A 23278-nucleotide genomic window follows, 5' to 3' on the forward strand; every position below is an offset into this window, starting at 1 on the left:
GGTAAGAATTGTACGTGGACACCAGGCTCAGGGGACCTGGGTTTCGGGTGTTGGGGTTTTCTTGAGGGCACAGGTGTTTGTAATCCTAGCAGCTGCATTTTATAACTCTTGGGGACTAATGTGGACTCGGTTTAATCTGAGCAGCCAGTCGTGGGTGCTCTGAAAACTCTTGAGAATAAAGGAAGCTAAAAGGATTGACTGACACCAAACTGTCCTGCCCAGCACACGGATCCCCCTCCCTCCATACAAGAGAGGCTGGGCTGCGCCGGCCGAGTGGCGCGATGGTTGGGAGCTGGCTTGGGACGCCACAGGGCCCCGGTTTGGATCCCGCATGTGGGGGCCAGTGACACTGCCCTCTTCAGCTAAGATGCTGAACAACAGCTCAAACTGGAGCTGGGCTGCCGTGGGTCGCCGGCGGCGGCGTAGGCTGCAGCCCCTGTGGCAGTGGGTTGCCATGGGCTACTGTGTGTAGCCAGCAGCCAGCGTGAGCGGCCAGCAGCCGGGCCGTCCGGAGGCCAGCGACTGGTCTGCCTTGCCTGGGAGGGGCGCGGTGATGGTGCCGACTTGGGCTGGTGGAGCAGCGTCCTCCACAACTAGACTGAAGAACAAAAAAAACGACGGCAGCTTGTCTGTTCCCCTTCCCCCAATTCCCCAGCGCTGTTCCCATGCCCCCAATTCCCCAATAAAAATCTTAAAAAAAGAAAAAGAGAGGCTGGGTTATTCTAGACCCTTAAGATTGTTACTGGCTTGAGGGAGGCATCGGTTGGATACCATTCTCCAGGAGCTTAAATAAAGCAGGTGACAGTTCCCTTTCCAGAGTCTTGTGGAGCAGGTGAAAACCCAGAGATTTACACGGTTTTTGGCATTTTAACACAGCAACATTTTTATTGCTTTTGAGGGTTTTCTTAGAGCACACATCCTATAGCACAGCTGTTTCGTTTTGGCATTTTAGAAAGTTGCAGTTAAAAGTGCTTTCTTCAAAGTAAAGACAAATGAAATGTCCAGTGTGATTAAAGGTGAAGGAGCTGAGGCTTTCGAGGGACAGGGTCCATTGCTTTTCATCCCCTTGTGCACCATCTTTGATTAACAGCATTTGGATAGTACTTCTGGCCCCCAATTGCCAGGGATCCTTTTGAAATCTATAATCATGGGCCCCAGGTATCCAGAAAACCAGAGCCCAGCCCTTCAGGAGCTTGAACAAGACTGACACCCTATGGCCTAATTAGGATAGTTGCATAGAGCTGAAAGCTGACAAATCTAGCTGGAGTGACCCTGTTTGTCTCAAAGCAAGGGGAATGGAGTTTCAGATACTGGAGAGGGGTGTACAGTAGTTCCCTGTATTCTGCAAGCTTAGTAAACCCAGGAGACAGGCACCCACTGTGGAGACCTGCACGCCTGGTCAAAGGCTTCTTGCAATTTCTTAAGGGTTTCATCAACACCATTATTGACCAGTGAGAGGTCAAAGTAATGTGCGTACTGGCTGCGGATGGCCTCTGAGTCCTTCTGCAGCTGCTGAAGGGCTTCCGTCTGCAAAGAGAGAAAAAGCCACTGATGAAGCACAAGAGGCCAGTGACAGCTTTGAAGTGGGTGTTGACCATTGTGACCATTGCCCAGCTCCCAGTCATCTGCTTAAATACTCACACCCTGAAGACCTTACTTGAGAATGTTGAGTCACACATGGAGAGGCAATCAATTAACACCAATTCCCAGAGGATCTCAAACTACCCTTGATTATAAATAATCAGCTCTGGAAGACCAGTAGCTATGTTGAAATGGCATGGACTTCACCAGCATCTCCTAGTTCTTGCCTTTGAACATGGAGAGCCTTTTCAGCAACGACCAGAGCTGCAATCCCAGGACAAGGAGAAGGGCAATTTATAATCCCGGGCCTCTTTCTAGGACCCAAGCCAAGTGGCCATGGAAAGACTGATAATTTAACTCCAGAATAGTAAAAAAGTTTCTGTAGCAGTAAGTAACAAAATATATGCCAAAGTGGAAAAAGAAACATTTGGAACTGGTATCACAAAGGGCTAATTACCCTAATACAGAGTTCCTAGAAATCAATAAGAAAAAGGTCAATAACCCAATAAAACCATAAGCTAAGGACATGACCAGGCATTAACAGAAAAGGCAATACAAATGGCCCTTAAGTGTCTTAACAAGACGGGTGACTGGTTAGCTCAGTTGGTAGGAGTATGGTGCTGATATAACCAAGGTTGCCGGTTTGATCCCCACATGGGCCACTGTGAGCTGTGCCCTCCTTAAAAGAGTCAACTATGCCATTGTAGCATGAAAGCAATGTGTAACCAATGACCATGGCTATTCCCCAATAAAAAAATAAAAATAAATAAAAAACTACAGCAATAAATAATGTAATTTAAAAAAATGTCCAACAAGATACTCAACCGTGTATAGTATAAGATAAAAGTGCAATGAGATTTCATTTTCCCCTCTATTACAATTGGCCAGAAATGGAAGTTTGGATAACATGATGCTGGCACAGGGAAGCAAGCACTCTCCCAGGTAATCTCTGTCCCAATTCCCAATTCCCAAAGCACACATACTTGGACCTGGCCATCCTGCCTGCAGTTTTTCTGACATATTTGCACACAAGTGAAATGTGATATGTACAGGGCCGTTGGTTGCAGTATTATGTGTAGTAGTCCAAGGTTTAAAACTACCCAAATAGCCATAAAGAAGGGAATAGTGACACTAAATAATTATGCTACATACACACAATGGGAGACCATGCAGCTACTAAGTAAGACTGTGAAGAAGCTCTCTGCACACCGATACGGAAAGATCTCCATTGTGTTTGGTGAAAAAGCAAGGTGCAGCCAAGTGCATGCAGGGTAGGAACTGGGCAATGGGCAGCTGGGGAGGCTTTGCAGTATCTTCCTGGCTTCCTTCCCCTCCTCTCCCTGACTCCCCACAGCCACACCACCCCGAAGGGTGGTTTCAGTGCCATCTCCTTCATGGTTGTCCCTGCTTGCCCCACTTGAGCCCAGGTCACACCAGTGTCAAGATTTACCAAACTGTCCATGTCTGCCACTGGACCCTGAGCACTTCCGGAACAATGGCTGTGTCCCCATTGCCTAGCATGGTCATTGGCCTAGCTAGTGGTTTAATAACTGTCTGCTGAGTGAATCGAATGTGCATATGCCCATTGGCTTCTTGGCCTTTCAGGAAGGAGAGCAGTAGCCAGGAGACTCATGGGCCATTTGGTCACAAGCTGAAGCGCTCTGGCCAGTGATCTGGGTTGATGTCCCAGGCTGGGCAGGCGCAGAGAGTGAACCCACACCCACCCTGCACACCCCTCTTCTTCCCACCTGAGTGCCCTGGTCAGTAGGTGCGATGAACACAATGAAAGGTGAAAGTTCTGCTGTCCGAACAATCTTCAGGGTCTAGGAAAAGAGGAAGGGGAGGGAGGAAGAAAAGATTAAAAAACATAATTAGCTGTCATGATGCATTCCTCCATAAGCATCTCTGGGCTTCATTGAGCCCAGTGCTGTTTCCATGGTTTCCAGTACTACTGTTCTTGCAGATGACCCCACTGAAAGTCTATGAAGCAAATCTGAACTTCGCAAGGATTCCCATGAGCTTTGTTCTTCAGCTCCCTCTTCCCCATCCACTCCTGCCTGTCTGTACCCACCAACCTGGGGCTCAATGTCAAGGATGGCGATCTTGTCCTGCTGATGAATCTGGTGCACTGTTTCAAATTTGCTGCCAAACATGTTGCCCTGGTAGCTGCCAAACTCCAGGAACTCGTTGGCAGAGATGGCTCTGGTCATCTCCTCCGTGGAGATGAAGTGGTACTCCTTCCCGTCTTCCTCATTCTTCTTAGGCTGCCGTGTTGTATCTGTGCACAAGAACCCAAACTGCTGACCCACTCAGGGTCGTCGCCATGGACCGTGGTGCCTGAACTGAAACCCTAGCTGTCTTTGGCGCTGAGAATTTAATAGAGGGTTTTCTCCCACGGGATCCCTAAGGGCTGATGATATGAGACAATGCTGATCAGGAAATCCCCCATCCGCCCAGAACATGTTTAACCTTCAAGAAGCAAAGCCCAGGGCCGGCCGAGTGGCGCGATGGTTAAGAACTGGCTTGGGACGCCAGAGGGCCCCGGTTCGGATCCCACATATGAGGGCCAGTGACACTGCCCTCCACAGCTAAGATGCTGAACAACAGCTCAACCTGGAGCTGGGCTGCCATAAGTCACCGGCGACGGCGTGGGCTGCAGTCCCTGTGGCAGTGGGTTGCCATGGGCTACCGTATGTAGCCAGCAGCCAGCGTGAGCGGCCAGCAGCCACAGTGAGCGGCCGTCCAGAGGCCGGCAACGGATCTGCCTCGCCCTGGAAGAGCGCAATGATGGTGCCAACTTGGGCCAGTGAAGCAACATCCTCCACAACTAGACTGAAGAACAAAACGACAGCAACTTGTCTGTTCCCCTTCCCCCAATTCCCCAGTGCTGTTCCCCTTCCCCCAATTCCCCAATAAAAATCTTAAAAAAAAAAAGAAGCAGCAAAGCCCAGCACAGAAAAGTCCTATCATCATTTTTCGTAACACGAAGTCACATGGAAAACCAGCAACCCCAGGAATACTGAAGCTCAAAAATGGAGAAATGACGGCTGGAAATACTTTTAAAACAGATCTGTAGGTGGTGGTCAGGATGTCTTGGAAGTATAGTTAAAGTTTTCTTTTCATAGTTTGGAAAGAAGAGTACTTCAGTTTCACTGAAACTCATATTGTTAAATGCTGGAATGTTCTTACGTCACAACGTTTACTATTACTCATATAAACTAGCCTCTGCCCAAAGTAAAATATGCCCCAGATATTGTAGCTTGAGACCCAATCCTCCCTGCCTGTCAGCAGTGGACCTCCCAATATCCATCCTCATCATCAATCCACAGCCACACATGCATCTCTTTCTTTCCATCTTATAAAACAACTCTTCCTTGTTGTGATGTTATCGTCACCCATCACCCTTTCTCTAACTCCCTTCTCGTTCAAATGTATTGAATGACGATATTTCTACTTCTAGATTTCCCCATTCACTCCTCAACGCAGGCCATTTGCTTTCTGTCCCCAGTGTGTCACAATGTCCCTAAAGGCAAAATGGAGAAGGAATAAAAAAATATGAATCTCCGGTTTAGAATCTGCTTTTCTGCTTTGATTTGTAGAATCTCTTCCTGGGGATACACGCCAGAAGTGCTGTGGGAACAGAAATGCCCCATCTGACCACTGGCCCGATTCTCCCCCTACCTGGGACTGCTGCTGAGATTGTCTGTGCCTCTCCTGAGTGCTGCTCTGAGTTAGGACATATTTCATGAAAAATCAGAGGTAGCCTAGACGTCAAACAAGAGTGGATGGCTGAGGAAATTACAGTGTAGCCACTCAATGGACTAGAAGAGTTCCCAGAGCGATTGAGGCACCTGAGAAAATGTTTATAATATAAAGTAAAAAAAAAGTAATATGTTGGGCCAGCTGAGTGGCGCATTGGTTAAGAGCTGGCTTGGGATGCCAGAGTGCCCCGGTTCAGATCCCACATATGAGGGCACTGCCCTCCACAGCTAAGATGCTGAACAACAGCTCAACCTGGAGCTGGGCTGCCGTGAGTCGCCGGCGACGGCGTAGACTGCAGCTCCTGTGGCAGTGGGTTGCCATGGGCTACCGTGTGTAGCCAGCAGCCAGCGTGAGTGGCCAGCAGCCGCCGTGAGCAGCCGTCCAGAAGCCAGCGACTGACCTGCCTCGCCTGGGAAGAGCGCAATGATGGTGCCAACTTGGGCCCGTGAAGCAACGTCCTCCACAACTAGACTGAAGAACAAAANNACAGCAACTTGTCTGTTCCCCTGCCCCCAATTCCCCAATAAAAATAAAAAAAAACAAAACGTAATATGTTTTTAAATAACATACTACTTGCTTAATTTTGAAAGCAGCATACAAATGTTTACTACTGCTTCCGTTATGCACATGAACAGCACGGAAGAGAATACAAAAACAACAGTTACGTTGTTAGCTGGAGAGATTATGGATACAAATGTGTAGCTTTTCTCAATTGTGTTTTGTTTTTATAATCAAACATTTAAAATAAAATCGCCACCCCACAAAAAGGCCACTATGGTATCTTGGACACAGACTGGTGGTCCCATCTACCCTCCATGGCCCCCAGAGTACTCACACGGGAGAGGGTATGCGAACTTCTCCGGCTTCTGGCTGAGCAGGGTGTTTTTAATGTGGCTGCGACCCACCCCACTGGCTCCTGCAGAGGGAGAGAAGAAAGGCTTAGTTAGACAAGAGAGAATCCACGTTGCTATGATTTTAATGAAGGCTTCCATTTCTTTCCCCAAAGACAAAGGTGAGGATAGGAATAGGGATAGGATATGGGTTTTCATCTCTCAGAGCCCCGAATCGCCAACAGGTCAAAGTGAGTTGGCTCAGCTTCTGGGCTGGGGTCAGGTGCACGCATTCCTTTAAACATAGGAGGATTTGGGGCTTCGGGCCTGTGTCCCCATTGGGGAAGGGGGCTCTTTCTAAGGGCTAAGGATCAGGACTCAGAACATAAGTGTTATTGCCACAGAGGAGCCAGCTAACATGTGGGGGGTTCTGTCTATTTTCTAAGGATATTTGCTTTACTGAGCTCTCCAAAATGAACAGAACTAAATTTAAGCCAGTGTTTTAACTGGAAATTTTACCGGAACCCTAATACAGATCGTCTAACCAACTAATATTTTAACTCTAAAGATGGATATAAGCCACCCACCGGAGCCAAGGATTCATTTCATTTCAAGGCCAGGGCTCCTGTGACTGACTAACGGGCACAGAATACTTCTCAGGGCCCTGCACGTTGCTAACAAAATACTCTTAACATATGCGCCTAAAAAAACAAGTATAGGACTGGAACGCACCTCCTGCCAACCAGATGAACAGACAAAGAGCCAAACTCACTTTACGACTGGCCACCACCAAACCCAACCTAAAAGAATTAGTTGCTGAAAAACTTGTATGGTTAAGTTTCCCTTTTAAAGTGGCCTAGATGGGGGTGCGGGTGGTTAGCTCAACTGGTTAGAGTGCACTGCTCCTAACACCAAGGTTGCTGGTTCTTTCCCTATGCCCTCCACAACTAGATTGAAACAACTACCTGACTTGGAGCTGATGGGTCCTGGAAAAACACACTGTTCCCCAATTTAAAAAAAAAAAAGGTGACCCAGACGGGATATCCAGAATATCCGCTCTATATGGGAGTATCCGAGACTTCAGTTTTTTGCCTGGCTTTTCATTTTTGGAAGAACAGTGATATACGACAGGCAGGAGAATACGGACAGAAATGTACTGTAACTAGCAAAGCAACATGGGGGCAATGAGAAGATACCGATCAGCACCAGGGTCTTCCTCTTGAACGCAGGGAGCCGAACAACTTCCTCATAGGAAACGACATCCAACTGGTCAAAAACTAGAGAAAAAGAAAACCAAGCAATGTTCATTTCCAGAGCTGGGGAGAAATCACGCCGGGGGATTTCAGCTTCTGTGATTTTCTCCTGCTCCTATCTTCATCTAGAGTACTTCTAGCGGGATGGAGGCATTTCATAAATGGTAGGTTATTATTCTCTTGTTATCCACAGTATGCTTGAAAACCCATTTGTAATTTTAGTGTATTTCCAACTACAGTAGGCAAAAAACAAAGCTGGAATTAGCTCTCAGGAAAACATGCCACTCTCTGGGGCTGCTCAGACCTTCCAGCTGGTCATGCCGATGGTGGTGATACACTGAAAGTTCTGGAAGGCTGTTCAGTTGGTTACCCGGGGGGTGAGGATGGTGAGCCTTCCTTTACATGTACTGACATTCTCTCACTCATTGCAGTGAGCTTGGGAGGACAGATGCAATAAAAAACCGGAAGAGGGGCCGGCCGAGTGGCTCAGTTGGTTAAGAGCTCACTTAAGAGTGTGAGCTCTGAGCAACAGCGGTTTGACTCCCGGCCTGAGCTGAGCTGCCGCTGAGCTGCCAACAGGTAGCAGGATGGCTCAGCTTAAAAACAAACAAACAAACAAACCAGAAGAAACGGCATGCTTTCCGCATAACGTAGGTCCCACTGTGCACCACGCCATCTCCCCTTCACTGCCAGGAGCCCGCCAACAGGAGGCCCAGGAAGCTTACTTGCGCTGTGCTTGGCAAGGTACTTGTCTTTGTATTTCTTCTTCTTTCCGAAGGGACTGCAGCTCGGGGCTTCGCTCGGAGCAGACTGAGCCACACTTGCCACTCGCCTGGTAAGGAAAGATGACCAAGGATGTCAGCGGACCCTCGGTGTAAAAGCCCCAGGGACACTCAATGACCCCCCCTTCCCTTCCACAGTACACCTCCAGACTGCTCTGCTCCTTCCCTTTGTAGTTGCCCAAAACCCTCATGATGTTGCCCAAAACCCTCATGATGTCCTTTACGCCTCTCCTCTCTCTCACGCCCTCTGCTAGCCACTCATTCTGTGTGTCTCTAACACTGTCCCCTTCACTCTTATCTTCTCCCCAACTCTCCCTCACTTTCTGTCTCTTTCTTTTTAGTGTCTGTATGTGGCTCTCACTCCCCTTACTCCCCATCTCTCTGTGTGTGTCTGTCTCATAACCTACCCTCTTTCCTCTTCAATCTCTCATATCCCGCTCTTTCTAAGCCTCTCACACTCTGTGTCTGTGTCAGCACCCTCTCAACTTCCCCGTGTCTTTCTCTCTCTGTCCCTCTTCCTCTCTGTCTACCCCTGCACTCCTCCATCCCCCATTCCCCTTCTCTCAGCTTCTCTCTTGTGTGTAGGCAGCTCTGGGTCTGTGATGAGCAGGGTTTATAGAGCAGAATGGAGGAAGAATCATGTAAGCCAATGTGTACATGGTATTCTCGGTACTGCACTTGGATTTGGGGTGCCTAGAGCTGAGGGCTCTGCAAAGAGAGAGGTAGAAATAGCCCAACTGGAATGGTCAGGCTGCATTGATGGGAGGACATGGTGGGGGTTCGCTTTCTGGACCCATTTCCACTGCCGGGTGTTTGAACACCCACATAAGAACTCTCCAGAGACATGAGGGAGGCAGGTGAACCCTGGGAAGCCATCCATGCCTTAATCTGGATGGCAGCTGGCAGAGGGCCCTGGGCCTGACACCCACGTGTCTGAGCTCGTTTATGATAAAGGTGACGCTACAGTGCAGTTGGAAAAGCATGGTCTTTATAATAAATGGTGCTGGAACAATCAGATAAGCATATGGGAAAAATAAATGTGGATTCTCACCTCATTTTCTACGTACTAGGAATTTGCATAAAGGACACATACTACAAATATGACTGTTTTCTGCGGGACTCAGAAGACACCTTCTCAGAGCTGGCCGAGTGGCGCGCTGGTTAAGAGCATGCTTGGGACACCAGCTGTGAGCAGCAGGGCCCCGGTTCGGATCCCACATGAGGGCCAGTGACACTGCCCTCTACAGCTAAGGTGGTGAACAACAGTTCGACCTGGAGCTGGGCTGCTGTGAGTCACCGGCAAAAGCGTACAAAAGCGTAGGCTGCAGCCCATGGGCAGCCATAAGCTACCATGAGTGGCTGGCAGCCAGGGTGAGCGGCCAGCAGCCACTGTGAGCGGCCGTCCAAAGGCCAGCTACTGATCTGCCTCAGCTGGGAAGAGCGCAATGATCACAATACATGGGCCAACATGGGCCAGTGGAGCAATGTCCTCCACAACTAGACTGAAGAACAAAAGGACAGCAATTTGTCTGTTCCCCTTCCCCGATTCCCCAACGCTGTTCCCCTCCCCCAATTCCCCAATAAATACCTTCTCAGCACTGCCACTCAAAGCAAGTAACCACAGGGAAAGTATTCGAGGAAACAGAGGCCCACAGATGAATGAAGAGCTATTCAGGCTTCCTTTCCTGCACAGGCCTGCCAGTCGGGCTCATCAACTCAGTGTCGTCCACCCCACCCCAACCCCGCTGCACCCATTATGCCAAGGAAGCTGGCTTGGTCGAGAAACACACCACACACAAGATGACAGAGTTCTGAAGCTAAACCATTATTTGTGGAAGGCATGGGTCCACTCCATCTGCAAACCCCACCTGTATAAAAGTGGCTCACCATTCCTGCAGCTCAGGAGAAGGGATCAGTCCTGCTGACTCCTTGGAGGAGCCTTCCACCCGCCCTTGCCACCAGTTACTGTCATCCTTGTTGATGATCTGGATAACATCCCCAGTGACAAACTTCAGTCCCGCCTCCTTGCAAGGAATCAGATTGTCCTTTTTGGGATCATAGTCAAATTGTGCTCTCATGAACATCTGGAAAAGAAGGCAAGGGGACCTGCAGTGGCAGCTTCAAGAGAAACACCAGCATGACACATTGAAGTAGAAAGCTTAGCTGTAAATAATTGGTGTCAGGGTTGAATGAATGACACAGAGGCCAGAATGAAGGGGGAGCTGGAGTGACAGGAGCTGGTTACTATTGTGCCTGTGGAGGGGTCAGGCCTGAGCCCCACAACAAGGTATGAAATGCTTTTCTGGGTCAACATGTTTGTTTACTGGGGCTGAGCTGATACCCCTTGATTCCACAATCCACTTCTTTTTTTTTTTTTTAAGCTGAGCCATCCTGCTACCTGTTGGCAGCTCAGTGGCTGCTCAGCTCGGGCTGGACTCGAACCGCAGTTGCTCAGAGCTCAAACTCTTGAGCGAGCTCTGAACCAACTGAGCCACTCAGCCGGCCCTTTCACAATCCACTTCTATGCAAAAGCTGTCAGTTACAATATATGGATGAGTATGTTCACCACAGCATTATTTAAGAGTGAACTATGGAAACATCCTAATTTTCCAAGAATGGGGAATTTAGTTAAGTTATGGTCACCTACTGAATATATGACAATGCACCCATAAAAATCAATTTGTAGAAGAATATTTAATGCCATTGCAAAATGCTGCTGATACAACGTTAATGAGAATATCATTAAGCAAAAACAATACTTAGTATACTTGACATTTAAAAAAAGTATTTATTTATACATAGAAAAAAACACACTAGAACAAACTGTATAAGAATTTCATACTGGTTACCTCAGGTAGGAAGATTAGGGGTACAAATCCAACGGAAAGGAAGGAAGGAAGGAAGGAAGGAAGGAAGGAAGGAAGGAAGGAAGGAAGGACAAAGCAGAAACAAATGAAACAGAAAATAGAGTTGAGAGGATTCACAAAGGCAAAATTGGTTCTTTGAAGATTCATGATATTAAGAACACCCTACCAAGGCTGATTAAGAAACCAGAGAAGGTACAATTTCCCAGTAGAGAAACTTCTCAGAGACCCAAGAGATATTTAAAAGGTTATAAAAAGATTTCATGGATAATTTCACATCAATGCATTTGACAAATCCCTTGAAAAACACAATTTACCAAAAGTGACAGAACAAGAAATTGAAAATATGAACACTCACATATCTATTAAAGACCCTGAACTTGTTATTACAGTTATCTGCAATAGAAGCTTCAGAGTTATTAAAACAAAAAAAAACAAACAAAAAAAAAACTAAAACAAACAAACAAAAACTCCTTCTACATTCATCTGCCAAGGCCCTATCCAAGCTATTTCTCTCTTTGATGACTGGTAAGATTGGGTATTTTTTCACATGTTCAGAGCCATTTGCATTTTTCCTCCTGTGAATGATCTCTTTGCCCATATATCTCTTGGAGTTGTAGAAAAAAGAGATTAACTTTTCCTTTCACACCCATTGCAAATAGGCAGCAAGGTGCCAGCCAGCCATGCTGGTGGTCAGAAAGGCCTGCCTGTTTGTAATGGACGTTAGCTTAGTTCAGAGAGCTGCAGACAGCTACATTTGTGAGATATTTAGAACTTAAAAGTTTGAATCATATCATTTCAATCAAATCTCAACACTGGGCCTGAATTCTGCCATTACCACCGCAGAGAAAATGGGACTACCTACCTGTAGTGCAGGGAGGCGATTTTGCTGGTTGGGAATTACTTTTAATGAGATCATTCCTTTGGTTTCTTTCTATTGAAAAAGAAAGGGGAAGTAAAATTTTAAGGAAAGCTAACTTGGATGATTTGGCATTTCATAAACTCATTTTCTCCCTCTCAAAGTCCCATGTGTTTTTCTTCCCCAATAGCCATTTTTTTTCTGTGCACTTTGAAAATTTGTAGGACAATTCCCTCCTTCAATACAAGTGTCATGAGTCCCATAAACCAGTGTAACAACATGCAGGCATACAAAGAATAATGAAGAAAAATCTAAGGATTTCCCCTCCTCCCCACACTCGACCACAAAAACTACCTAGAAGTACCTAAAATGAATCTTGGCCCACATATATCCACACCTTTCTCCACACCAATAAAACATTTACAAATATTTACACATATATACATATTCATATGTATTTTTGTTATTTTTAACAAAGATGGGCTTTTACTACATATATTACACAACAACTTGCTTTACTTCATGGACGTGCATCTGGATCCATGCATGAAGATGTCTTTCATTCTTTTTAATGGCTATGCAGCATTCCACGCTATGGCTGTTATCAAACATTATTCAGCCATCTTCCTCATCACTGGGCACTGCGATTGGTGCTAGTTGTTTTTTTTCTCACTACAATCTGCTTCAATAGACATGCTTGAATACAAGTACTTACATATTGGCATTTTGGTTTTTATAGAATACCATGATGGAAATGCAGAATCAAAGGGTATGAACATTTTAATAGCTAGCCTCAAATCACTTTTCCAAAAGATAGCAATTCCACTCTCTTTTTCCTGATCTTAGAGGAAAAGCTTCCAACTTTTCACCATTGAGTAGCTGTGGGTTTCTCATATGTGGCCTTTATTGTGTTTAGGTATGTTCCTTCTATACCTATTGTATTGAGTTTTTATCATAAAAGGATGCTGAATTTTGTCAAATTCTTTCTCTGCATCTATTGAGATGATCATATGGTTTTTCTCCCTCATTTTGTTAATGTGCCCTTTTTCTAGTTTCTTAAGGTAGAAGCTGAGGCCGCTGATTGACACCTTTCTTATTTTCTAATATAGCCGTTTGGTGTTCTAAACTTCAACTCTGGCACTGCTTTAGTGGCATTTCACAAACTGTGTTTTCATTTTTATTCACTTCAAGATATTTTCTAATTTCCTTTGTGATTTCTCTTCTGTGGCCTGTGGGCTTCAGAAGTGTGTTGTTTAATTTACAATATTTAGGGATTTCGAGATATCTTTCTGTTTTGGATTTCTAATTTAATTTCATTGTGGGCGGACAACACACTTTGTATGATTTGAATCCTTTAAATCTGTTGAGGCTTGTTTTGTCATCCTGGAGAATGTTCCATGTTCACTTGAGAACAATGTGTGTTTTGCTGTTGCTGGGTTGAGTGTTCTGTACATGTCTGTTAGGTCAAGTCGGTTTATAGTGTTGTATGTATCTTCTGTATCCTCACTAATTTTCTGGCTACTTGTTCTGTCGACTATTAAGAGAAAGATATTGATTTTTTTTTTCTTAGCTAAGCCATCCTGCCATCTGTTGGCAGCTCAGCTGTGGCTCAGCTTGGGCCGGGAATCGAACCAGCGACCCTGTTGCTCAGAGCCCTCACTCTTGAGGGAGCTCTTAACCAACTGAGCCACTCAGCTGGTCCTAAGAGAAAGATATTGAAATCTTGGACTATAATTGTGGATTTGTAGTTTTCTTCTTGCAATTCTACCAGTTTTTGCTTGAAGTATTTTGAAGCTCTGTTGTCAGGTGCATGGACGTTTAGGATTTGGGTCGTTTCAAGAGGCAGGGGAAATATGGTCCCTTTTCTTTATCTTGGTCAGAAGCAGAAGTCTAAGCAAGGAGTTTTGATTAAAGCTAATTCCAGCCATGTGACCATGAGCAAGTTTCAAAACTATCGAAGGTTCAGTTTTCTCATCTCTGTCTCAAGTGAAAAATGTCATTCTGGCTCAAATGACACTTTTTTCCCAAGTTACTGTTCTCTGGTTCATTCCCTGGCAGGTACCCTAGCATCTCAGTCCCGAGTGCCTGAGGTGTGGTTCCTGCTGGCAGTAGCCAATGAAACCCAACTATCCCATGGGGTTTTTAATGCTTTGGTTACAGGAATGTTCTCTGGTGTATGTAGGGGTGGAGAAGGATGGTGAAGAATCTGGAAGGGCAAACATGAGAGCCAACACAAACACCAAGCACAATGCCTGGCACATAGTAGGTGCTCAACAAATATCAATTGAGTCTAAGCAGCACACTCAACTTCTCATTATAATATCTTATGTGCTCTTCATGACAAATATGTGCCATAGGATAGGGATTGCTATCTTAATTTCACAGATGACTTAGAGAAGTTCATCGTCCTGCTCAAAATCCCAGGGCTAGAATAAAGCAGGGCAGGGATTCAGAGCTGCCATTAAAGACTAAGGCCTTCTGACACCCAGCCCAATGTTCTTTCTAGACAGATGCCGTGGGTTATTTGCTTTGTTTTAGAAGCTTACTAAACAAAAGCAGAGAACACTCATTTCTTGCACAGAATAAAGAATAGCAATGGTGACAGTCTCCTCTCCTCCAAGGGGCACAAATACTTTGACCGAAAAATGAGGTATGCTCACACCAATGGGGATCCACACTTCATGAAGACAGTGGCATAGCAAATACCCACCATCGCCTTCTGCAACTGATCTACTGAGTGATTAGTCACGTTTGTGCCATTGATTTCCAGGATCTCATCCCCGACGTGAAGAGAGCCTACCACGAAATGAATGAAAAATCAGTCCACAAAAGAATAAATGTTCAAACAAGAGCTGCCAAAGTAACTCAAGATCAGACAGAAAAGAAAACACAATCTAGAGAATATTATACAAATGACTGCGTGTAAAATCCCCAGGACTGAAAACATTCAACCATGCATGTTCTTTTGAGTCCTTTGAGGGATGTACCGAGGCAAGCACTTGACACTCTGAGACTATCTCATCCTCTCTGACCTCATTACTCCAACAGCAGAATAAAAGCACCTCGTCCTCAAAGCTCCCTGGAACTGGAGTAGCTACAGATCCCAGGAGGCTACGACATGCCAGTACATACTAAAAAAGAATAACAGAGGGCCGGCCGAGTGGTACATTGGTTAAGAGCTGGCTTGGAATGCCAGAGGGCCCTGGTTCAGATCCCACATATGAGGGCCAGTGACACTGCCCTCTACAGCTAAGATGCTGAACAACAGCTTGACCTGGAGCTGGGCTGCCGTGGGTTGCCAGCGATGGTGTAGGCTGCAGCCCCTGCTGCAGTGGGTTGCCATAAGCTACCATGTGTAGCTGGCAGCCAGCGTGAGTGGCTGGCAGCTGCCGTGAGCGGCTGTCCAGAGGCCGGCGACTGATCTGCCTCGCCCGGGAAAAGCGCAATGATGGTGCCAGCTTGGGCTAGTGAAGCAACACCCTCCACAACTAGACTGAAGAACAAAACGACAGCAACTTGTCTGTTCCCCTTCCTCCGATTCCCCAGTACTCTTCCCATCCCCCAGTTCCTCAATAAAAATCTTTAAAAAAAAAGAAATGCTCAGAGTGAGAGATGGTGGCACTTGGCAATTCATATGAAGATCTTATCACACGATTATTCTAAAGAACCACTGATTAAGCCACACACAAAACATGTCTTGGCACACACACACACACACAAATGCTCCTAGTTTTGAAGATTGTAAGCTCCATGTCCCTCACCACCAAGGTGAATGAACCACAAACTATGGCCCCACACGAGTACCTTGTCTATGAATCATGCCACCATGTAGAATTCTTGCCACCGTACAGGACTGCTTCTCATTCAGCTTCAGAGTGATCCCCTGAAATGAAGACAATGGTTCAGTCAGCTTTCTTTTAGGCTCTTCCTGAGGTTATCTTTAAGACAACTGAAGGCAATTTCTCAGGAGAAATATTTTCCATCTATGCCTGGGGTGGTCCTCAACTAGAATGGGCCTGAAGCCTGCTTTGAGGAGGAGCTAGAGATGGAGACAGAGACATTAGGAAAGCTGCCTTCTGAGTTTCCTCTGGTGGCCCAGTGACTCACGGGGTCAACAGTAGGCAGTGGGTGGAAAATATGACAAGGGATTACCATGGGCTCCTCTGTGACCTTCTCGAACTGTATGAGTCGCACCTTCCGTACTTCCTGCCCCTTAGCCTGGGCAGGGCTACCTGGGGCAGCAGACCCATTGGTATACATGTCTTCGGTCACGGCATTCAACTGGTGTGACACGGTCTGTCAGGTCAAAAGAACAGAGCGATGTATGAAATAAACAGCACAGGCCCACCGTCACAGTCTGTAACTGCAATGCTAAAATCCACAGGCTTTGAAACCCAACAGTTATTTCATACATTTGGCATCCAATCTCATTTGAATTGATGTGAAGCTGTTTGGAAGCTTTATTTACCCAACTTAATAGACATGTTTATACAGTTTGCTGAAGAAATATTAACGTGTTTGGTTTACAGGGTGCTGCCCTGGACCCTGCTGGGGGAATTACATAAAATAGAAGACAATTAGAAGAATTCTGATTTCTAATGCACAGTGGGCCCCAGGGGTTTCTGGTAAGGGGCTGGGTACATATATGGTGCACACACACATGCACACACTCCACAGCAAAGATCCGGAGTGGAAGTCATTCCTAATGGGAGGGCACAGAGGGGACAACTGCACTAGGAATGCATCAACAAAGGCGAGAAGTGAGTGCAGATGACAATGGCCCTTCCCATTCCAAACAATGAGTGCCTGTTGGGTGACAGGAGCACTGGGGAGCATGAGACTCAGTTGCTTTCTTCCCTCTTTCCTTCCGGATGCTCTGGGTCACAGAGCAGTCAAGGTGATTCAGGTTAGCATCAGATTCTCACAAATCATCTCTTAGGCTACAGAGGATTTCTATGTGGAGAATTAGGCACTTAGGGCCAGTCCCTGGCCCGTGATAACAATAATGCCAACTGAAAACCAAACGGCTACATCTAAATGACATCACCACTACCCCTCCCACCATCCCAAGAGGACATCTCCACTGCGACCCCTCCCCACGAATCATGACAATAGCAAAGTTGGACAACTTGCACTACTAGACAGCAAGACCTCTTTCTTAAAAGGCCAGTATAGCAGACTAGGAAGTGCAGAAACAGACCCACACGTGTGGTCAGCTGGCTTATGATAAAGGTGACACTGCAGTGCAGTGGTGAAAGTATAGTCTCTGTAATAAATGTTGCTGGATTAATCAGATAAGCACATGGGAAAAATAAATGTGGAATCTCACGTCATTTTATACACAAAAATTCCAGGTGGATTATAGCTCCAAACGTGAAAGGTAAAACAACCAAGCTTTGAGAAGAAAACCGCATGTCTTCACAACATTGGAGTGGGCAAAAATGTCTTACATACAACAAGAGCCAAACTATAAAATAAAAACTAAAGAGATAAATATTTTAAAATTAAGAATATCTGTTTATTTAAAAACTTCACTGAAGTAGGCAAAGGTTTAGTAGACACAGAGAACAATAATCATAAAAGCAAACAACTGACTTCAGCAAAACTGAAAACATCTCACCAAAAGACACTGAAGAAACAGGAAGGCATGGCAGAGCCTAAGAGTGCAAACTTGCAATACTTCCATCTGACAAAAGACTTGTGTCCAAAACATAAAAGGAACTCTTACAAACTCAGTTGCAAGGTGACAAACAATGAAAAGATGGACAAAATATGTGAACAGATTCCTCACCAAAGACGACACATGAATATCCTATGAGCACATGAAAGACGTCTCAACATCACTGTAATCAGGGAAATACAAATTAAAACCACAACAGGAGACCACTACATACCCACTAGGAAGGCTAAAGTGAAAAGACAGAAAAGAAAACCAAGTGTTGGATGTTGGATCTCTCATACACTCCCAGTGGGAATGCTAAATGGTGCGGCCACTGTGGAAAAGAGTTTGGCAATTTCTTATATAAAGTTAAACATACATTTACCCTATGTGCCAGCCATCCCACTCCTAAGTTTTCACTGGAGAAAGGAGAATATATGCCCACAAAAAAGCGTGTATGTGAATGTTCATACCAGCTTTGTTCATAGTAGCTGAAAAGCGGAAACAACCCAGGTGTTCAGCCATAGGACAATGCATAAATCACTCGTAGGACATCTGTACGATGAACACTGCTCGACAATAAAAGGATCAATCTGCCAATGCACGCGGCAACATGGACGAATCTCAGAAGCATTATGTTGAGTGAAAGCAGTTTTATGCAGTAGACTACATACTATATGATATAATTTATGACGTTTCAGGACAATCAACATTACAGTAAAAAAGTTAGAACAGTAGTTGCCTCTGATGGGATGGGAAGGGATAGGCTGGTAGGGGCATGAGAGAACTTTCTGAGGTGCTGGTAATGTTCTACATCGTGACAGGGGTTTGGGTTACACAGGTGTGCATATTTGTTAAAACTCATCCAGTGCATTTCAGTATGTAAATTCTACCTCAAAATAATAATAATAAAAGAACCATAAAGAAATATTGAACTCTAGGCAACGATACGCATGCTAAAGCTTTTAGGGGTGGAGTGTTCTGATGGCTGCAATTTATTTTGAGATGCAAAAAAAAGTGGCTAGATGGATTTTTTTGGGTAGATATATGATAAAGCAAACAGCAACATGTCAACTGTAGAACCTAGGAGGTGTGGCTAATAGGTGTTACTATAAAATTCTTTCATCTTTTCAAATAGAAAATTTGCAAAAAATTATTGGGGGGAAATGGCAGTAAGAGAGTGAAAAGGCAAACCGTGGGGCAGGAAAGTGAAACCCTTATGCTCAGCCATTCTACTCCAAAAGACATGGGTGGCCATATCATCACAGCACTTTAAAAAGATTATAAAAGTTAAATTGTGAATCTTTTGAGCATAATCTGAACATATCATGCTCCCTACCCATTAATGCTTCTGTGTGTTTCCTAAGAACAAAAACATTTTCAAAAATGAAAATTTGGCATTGATAAGCACTCTCATCTGGTCCTCAGTTCATATTCAGATTTCATCAATGGTCCCAATAATGTCCTTTATAGCTATATACTCATATTTTCTTTTCCCAGATCAGAATCCAATCCAGAATCACACACTGCATTCAGTTTGCACATCTCTTTAGTCTCCCTGAATTTGGAAAAGTTAATCAGCCTGACATTTTTGAAGAGGACAGGGCTACTGTTTTGTAGGCTGTCTCTCAATTTGTGTTTGTCCAATCTTTTCTCATGATTAGACTGAGGTTATGCATCTCGCAGGTGATCACGCTCTTCTTGAAATGCTCCTTCTCAGTGTCCTTAGCTGGTTCTTCCTCATCTTTCTAATCTATTAATGTTGAAGTAGCCCAGGTTTTAAGGCAAGCACTTTCACAGTGAGAAGGCCAAGTGGAAACCTCTAAGAGTGTCCCCCACCCCAGATAAAATATAAAATAAAAAACAATATGGAGGAGGAGGAACAGGCCAAGCTTGGTTGATGGAAGAGTCAAATTGGTATTGGGGTACAAACTGAAAGTGGACAGCGGCTGCATTCCAGCCATACCCAGGGGTGTCCCTCAAAGACAGTGGGGCTGTGGGTGGGGCACCTTGTCATCCAATTTGTGGGGAAGGAGAAATGGGTATCTATCTATCTATCTATCTATTTATCTTATCTATCAATCTAGATCTGTTCATTCATTCATTCATTCATTCATTCCTGAGAAGTGCCCAATGACCTACCCAAGAGCCTAGAAAAAGAACTGGAAGATCAGAAACAAGAAAGGTAGAGGCTTGTGGATGGACAGATGTCTCTTAAGATACTTTAATTTACGTCATCCTTTCTAAGAGGTCAGCAGAAACTCTGATAAGATGGTGTCATCTGAAGTAGTGTTAGCTATTGATTGGCCTCAAATGGGGGAAGTACCAAGAAAGAGAAACTGCTTCGTGTAGCAACTAGACTCACATGACACCAAGTCATATGGCATTGCTATTAAAACAGAAACATCTAAGACAGGGTTGTGTTTAGAGATCTGACTTGTGCTATCTGGAGGCACACAACTCCACTTAACTTCAAGGTTCTCTGCAGTAGATGACAGAATCATACAGTTATACACTGCATCTTAAGGGGGCATCCCAGTACATTGACACTATGTAGCAATGAAAAGGAGATTCTGAGGTTAACCTTGAAGATATATTGGTAAGAGGAAAAAACCACAGTGAGGAAAAGTATGCTATAATCAGCAGAAAGAGTGAAAAAATGAATATATTTATATTTGCTTGTAAATGCAGAAGCTGTCTCTGGAAGGAGACACAAACAACAGTGGCTGCTTCCAAGAAGGAGAATTGGGTGACTATCTGATGGGGTGAGAAGGGAGTTGTACTCACTGTGTAGCCACTTAAGCCTTTTCAAATTATTTACTAAGTGCATGTGTTGTTTAATAAAAGAAATCAGTAAATGAAAAAAGACAGCACAGGTTCTAAATCTTAGGCATGTCCTTTTAGCAGAAATACATACAATGTGTTCAGGTTTGAGTCCTGACTCTTTTAACTAACAGCTGGGTAACTCTGGGCAAGTTTCTTGAGCTCTTGGTGCTTTACCGACAATTCTTTCTGTAGGGGAGTGCTGACATACATTGAGAATCTGGAAAGACACTGCTAAACAAAGTGTTCAGCATTCAAAATGGCACACATCCTTTCAGTTTTAATTAATTTCCATACAGGCGAATGAAAATCTATTATTCCTAAAAGCTCCACAAAGTACAATGCTCTCTAGTCTGGCGAGATAAAATGTTCATAAGTGATTGTGATTCGGGTTTGGGTTGGCAGCCTAAGTGCCTGTGTGCACCCCAGACCCTGTATAAATGAGAACAAAGGGGGGTGGGGGAGGAAATAGACACACACACAAAAAGAGCACATGAGGAAGTCATCAGGGATGAGAGATTTCAGTGACTTTCTCGAAGACAGAAAGCAGATGGGGGAATGGTCATCGATCAAGCAGAGTTCAGAGAGCAGAGTCTGAAATGTGCACAGAGGAGGAATGGGCGGGGAGAACAGTGTCACTCCACAGACCACAGCAGTCTGGGGCTCAGAAGTCCCTTTACAGAGAAAGAAAGAAATGGAGCTTGGGATGAAAACATCTCCTGAAAAGCTGCCAAGAACCTTCAGCTCCACTTTCAGAGCAGGAATGTTGAAAAGGGGCCAGGACAGTGACATCTGCCTCAGAACTTCTCCAGTGGACCCCTGTTCATGTCCCATCGGTCAGAACTGCAGAACGTGGCCATCCCAGGCTGCAAAAGGGGCTGATGAAAGAAGAAGAATTGAGTTGGGTATCTTGCCTGTGTAAAGATGATAGAAAGACAATGTACAGAAAACATTAATAAACCCACATCCAACAAAAGACTAGTACCTAGACTATATAAAGAATGTTTAATAGTCAATAATAAAAACAATTTAATTAGAAAATGAGCAAAATACATGAACAAATATTTCACTAAAAGGATATGTAAGGAAATATGGCAAATGAGGATATGAAAAGGTGTTCAATATCATTACCCATCAGGGAGAAATGCAAATTAAAACCATAATGAGATACCATGATACACCTATCAGAATAGTTAAGGTTAAAAAATAGTGACAACAAGCCCGGCTGGGTGATGCAGTTGGTTGAGAGCGCGAGCTCTGAGCAACAGGGTCACCGGTTCGATTCCCACATGGGCCAGTGAGCTGCACCCGAGCTGAGCTGCCGCTGAGCTACCAACAGGTGGCCGGATGGCTCAGCTGGTGAGAGCAGGTGCCCTTAACAACAAGGTTACCAGTTCGACTCCCATATGGGATGGTGGGCTGTGGCCCCCCTGCAACTAGATTGAAAGCAGTGACTGCACTTGGAGCTGAGCTTGCACCCTTCACAACTAAGATTGAAGGACAATAACTTGACTTGGAGCTGATGGGTCCTGGAAAAATACAATGTTCCCCTTCCCCAGTTCCCCTCCCTAATTCCCCAATAAAATCTTAAAAAAATAGTGACAACACTAAATGCTGGTGAGGATGTGAAGAAACTGAATTTCATCCATTGCTGATAAGAACATAAAATGGTCCAGCCATTTGGGAAGAGTTGGGCACTTTGTTGAGAACTGTTCACGTAAGGTTCATAACAGCTTTATTCATAATACCAAAACCTGGAAACAACCAGCATGGCCTACAATATAGGTGAGCAGTTCAACAGACTGTGGACCATCCATACCATGGAACACTTCTCAGCAATAAAAAGGAACAAACTTTTAATATACACAACAAGCTGGGATGGATCTAAAGGGCCTTCTGATGAGTGACAAAAGCTAATCTCAAAAGGTTGCATACTACACATAATTCCATTTATATAACATTCTTGCAATGACAAAATTATAGAGATGGAGAGCATGCTAGTGGTTGCCAAGGGTTTGGGATGGTGGGAACGAGGGGAGATGTAACTATAGAGGGGTAACACCCAGGGAGGTCTTTGTGGTAATGGAACAGTTCTTTGGTTGTGGTGGTGGTTACATATATCTACATGTGATAAAGTGACATAGAACTACACTGACACAGCATACAGATGTCAGTTCCATGATTTGAGACTGTACTGCTATTGAGCTCCTATTAGACAGAGTTGAACTTGTTGCATGAAATTACTAGCAGAATGGCTGGCAAGTAGCACTTGTTTGCAACCAAAGAACTAAACTAAAAGACCTTGGTACCAAAGAATGAGTACAGGCAACAGATCCATGAGAAATATGAGTATACAGGATCAGTTTTCAGACTATGAGATTCCCATTCATATTCTGGGATGTGGAAGTAAGAAGCCATGATACACGGTGACCAAACAGTTCCTCAAAGCTTTGCCCATGGTGACCTGAGACCATATGGTTAAAACTCTTCAAAGCTAGGCTGCTACAGCCACAGGTCCATTTAAAGGTCATGGGACCAAATATCTAAGTGGAATAAATAAAAAACCAAAACAAAACACAGGAACCTGGAACTAATTATAATATAATATAATATAATATAATATAATATAATATATAATAATATATTTTATCATCAATTAAAAAAACAGAGTAAAAGCAGCATCAAGTGGGAAGAATTCCTTTTCTTTTTTTTTTTTAAAGATTTTTATTGGGTAATTGGGGGGATGGGAACAGTACTGGGGAATTAGGGGAAGGGGAACAGACAAGTTGCTATCGTTTTGTTCTTCAATCTAGTTGTGGAGGACGCTGCTTCACTGGCCCAAGTTGGCACCATCATTGCGCTCTT

The 23278-nt window shown here is 44.6% G+C and overlaps 1 protein-coding gene across 1 annotated transcript in view; it reads right to left on the bottom strand.

Moving 5' to 3' along the window:
- Positions 1 to 856: 856 nt before the first annotated feature.
- The window catches only part of MPP1 (MAGUK p55 scaffold protein 1), a 30681-nt gene continuing 8259 nt past the window's right edge, over positions 857 to 23278 (bottom strand). Inside the window, exons 2-12 of the mRNA XM_019627609.1 lie at positions 16084 to 16227; positions 15736 to 15814; positions 14642 to 14727; positions 11938 to 12006; positions 10096 to 10292; positions 8152 to 8258; positions 7370 to 7450; positions 6179 to 6259; positions 3657 to 3859; positions 3330 to 3404; positions 857 to 1527 (exon numbers count right to left, since the gene is read on the bottom strand). Of these exons, the coding sequence (XP_019483154.1) occupies positions 1351 to 1527; positions 3330 to 3404; positions 3657 to 3859; positions 6179 to 6259; positions 7370 to 7450; positions 8152 to 8258; positions 10096 to 10292; positions 11938 to 12006; positions 14642 to 14727; positions 15736 to 15814; positions 16084 to 16227 (1299 nt within the window). The 3' untranslated portion in view covers positions 857 to 1350. The remainder of the gene's footprint in view (positions 1528 to 3329; positions 3405 to 3656; positions 3860 to 6178; positions 6260 to 7369; positions 7451 to 8151; positions 8259 to 10095; positions 10293 to 11937; positions 12007 to 14641; positions 14728 to 15735; positions 15815 to 16083; positions 16228 to 23278) is intronic.

This window comes from Hipposideros armiger, unplaced genomic scaffold (assembly GCF_001890085.2).
Source record: "Hipposideros armiger isolate ML-2016 unplaced genomic scaffold, ASM189008v1 scaffold_738, whole genome shotgun sequence".
Classification (NCBI taxonomy): Eukaryota; Metazoa; Chordata; class Mammalia; order Chiroptera; family Hipposideridae; genus Hipposideros; species Hipposideros armiger.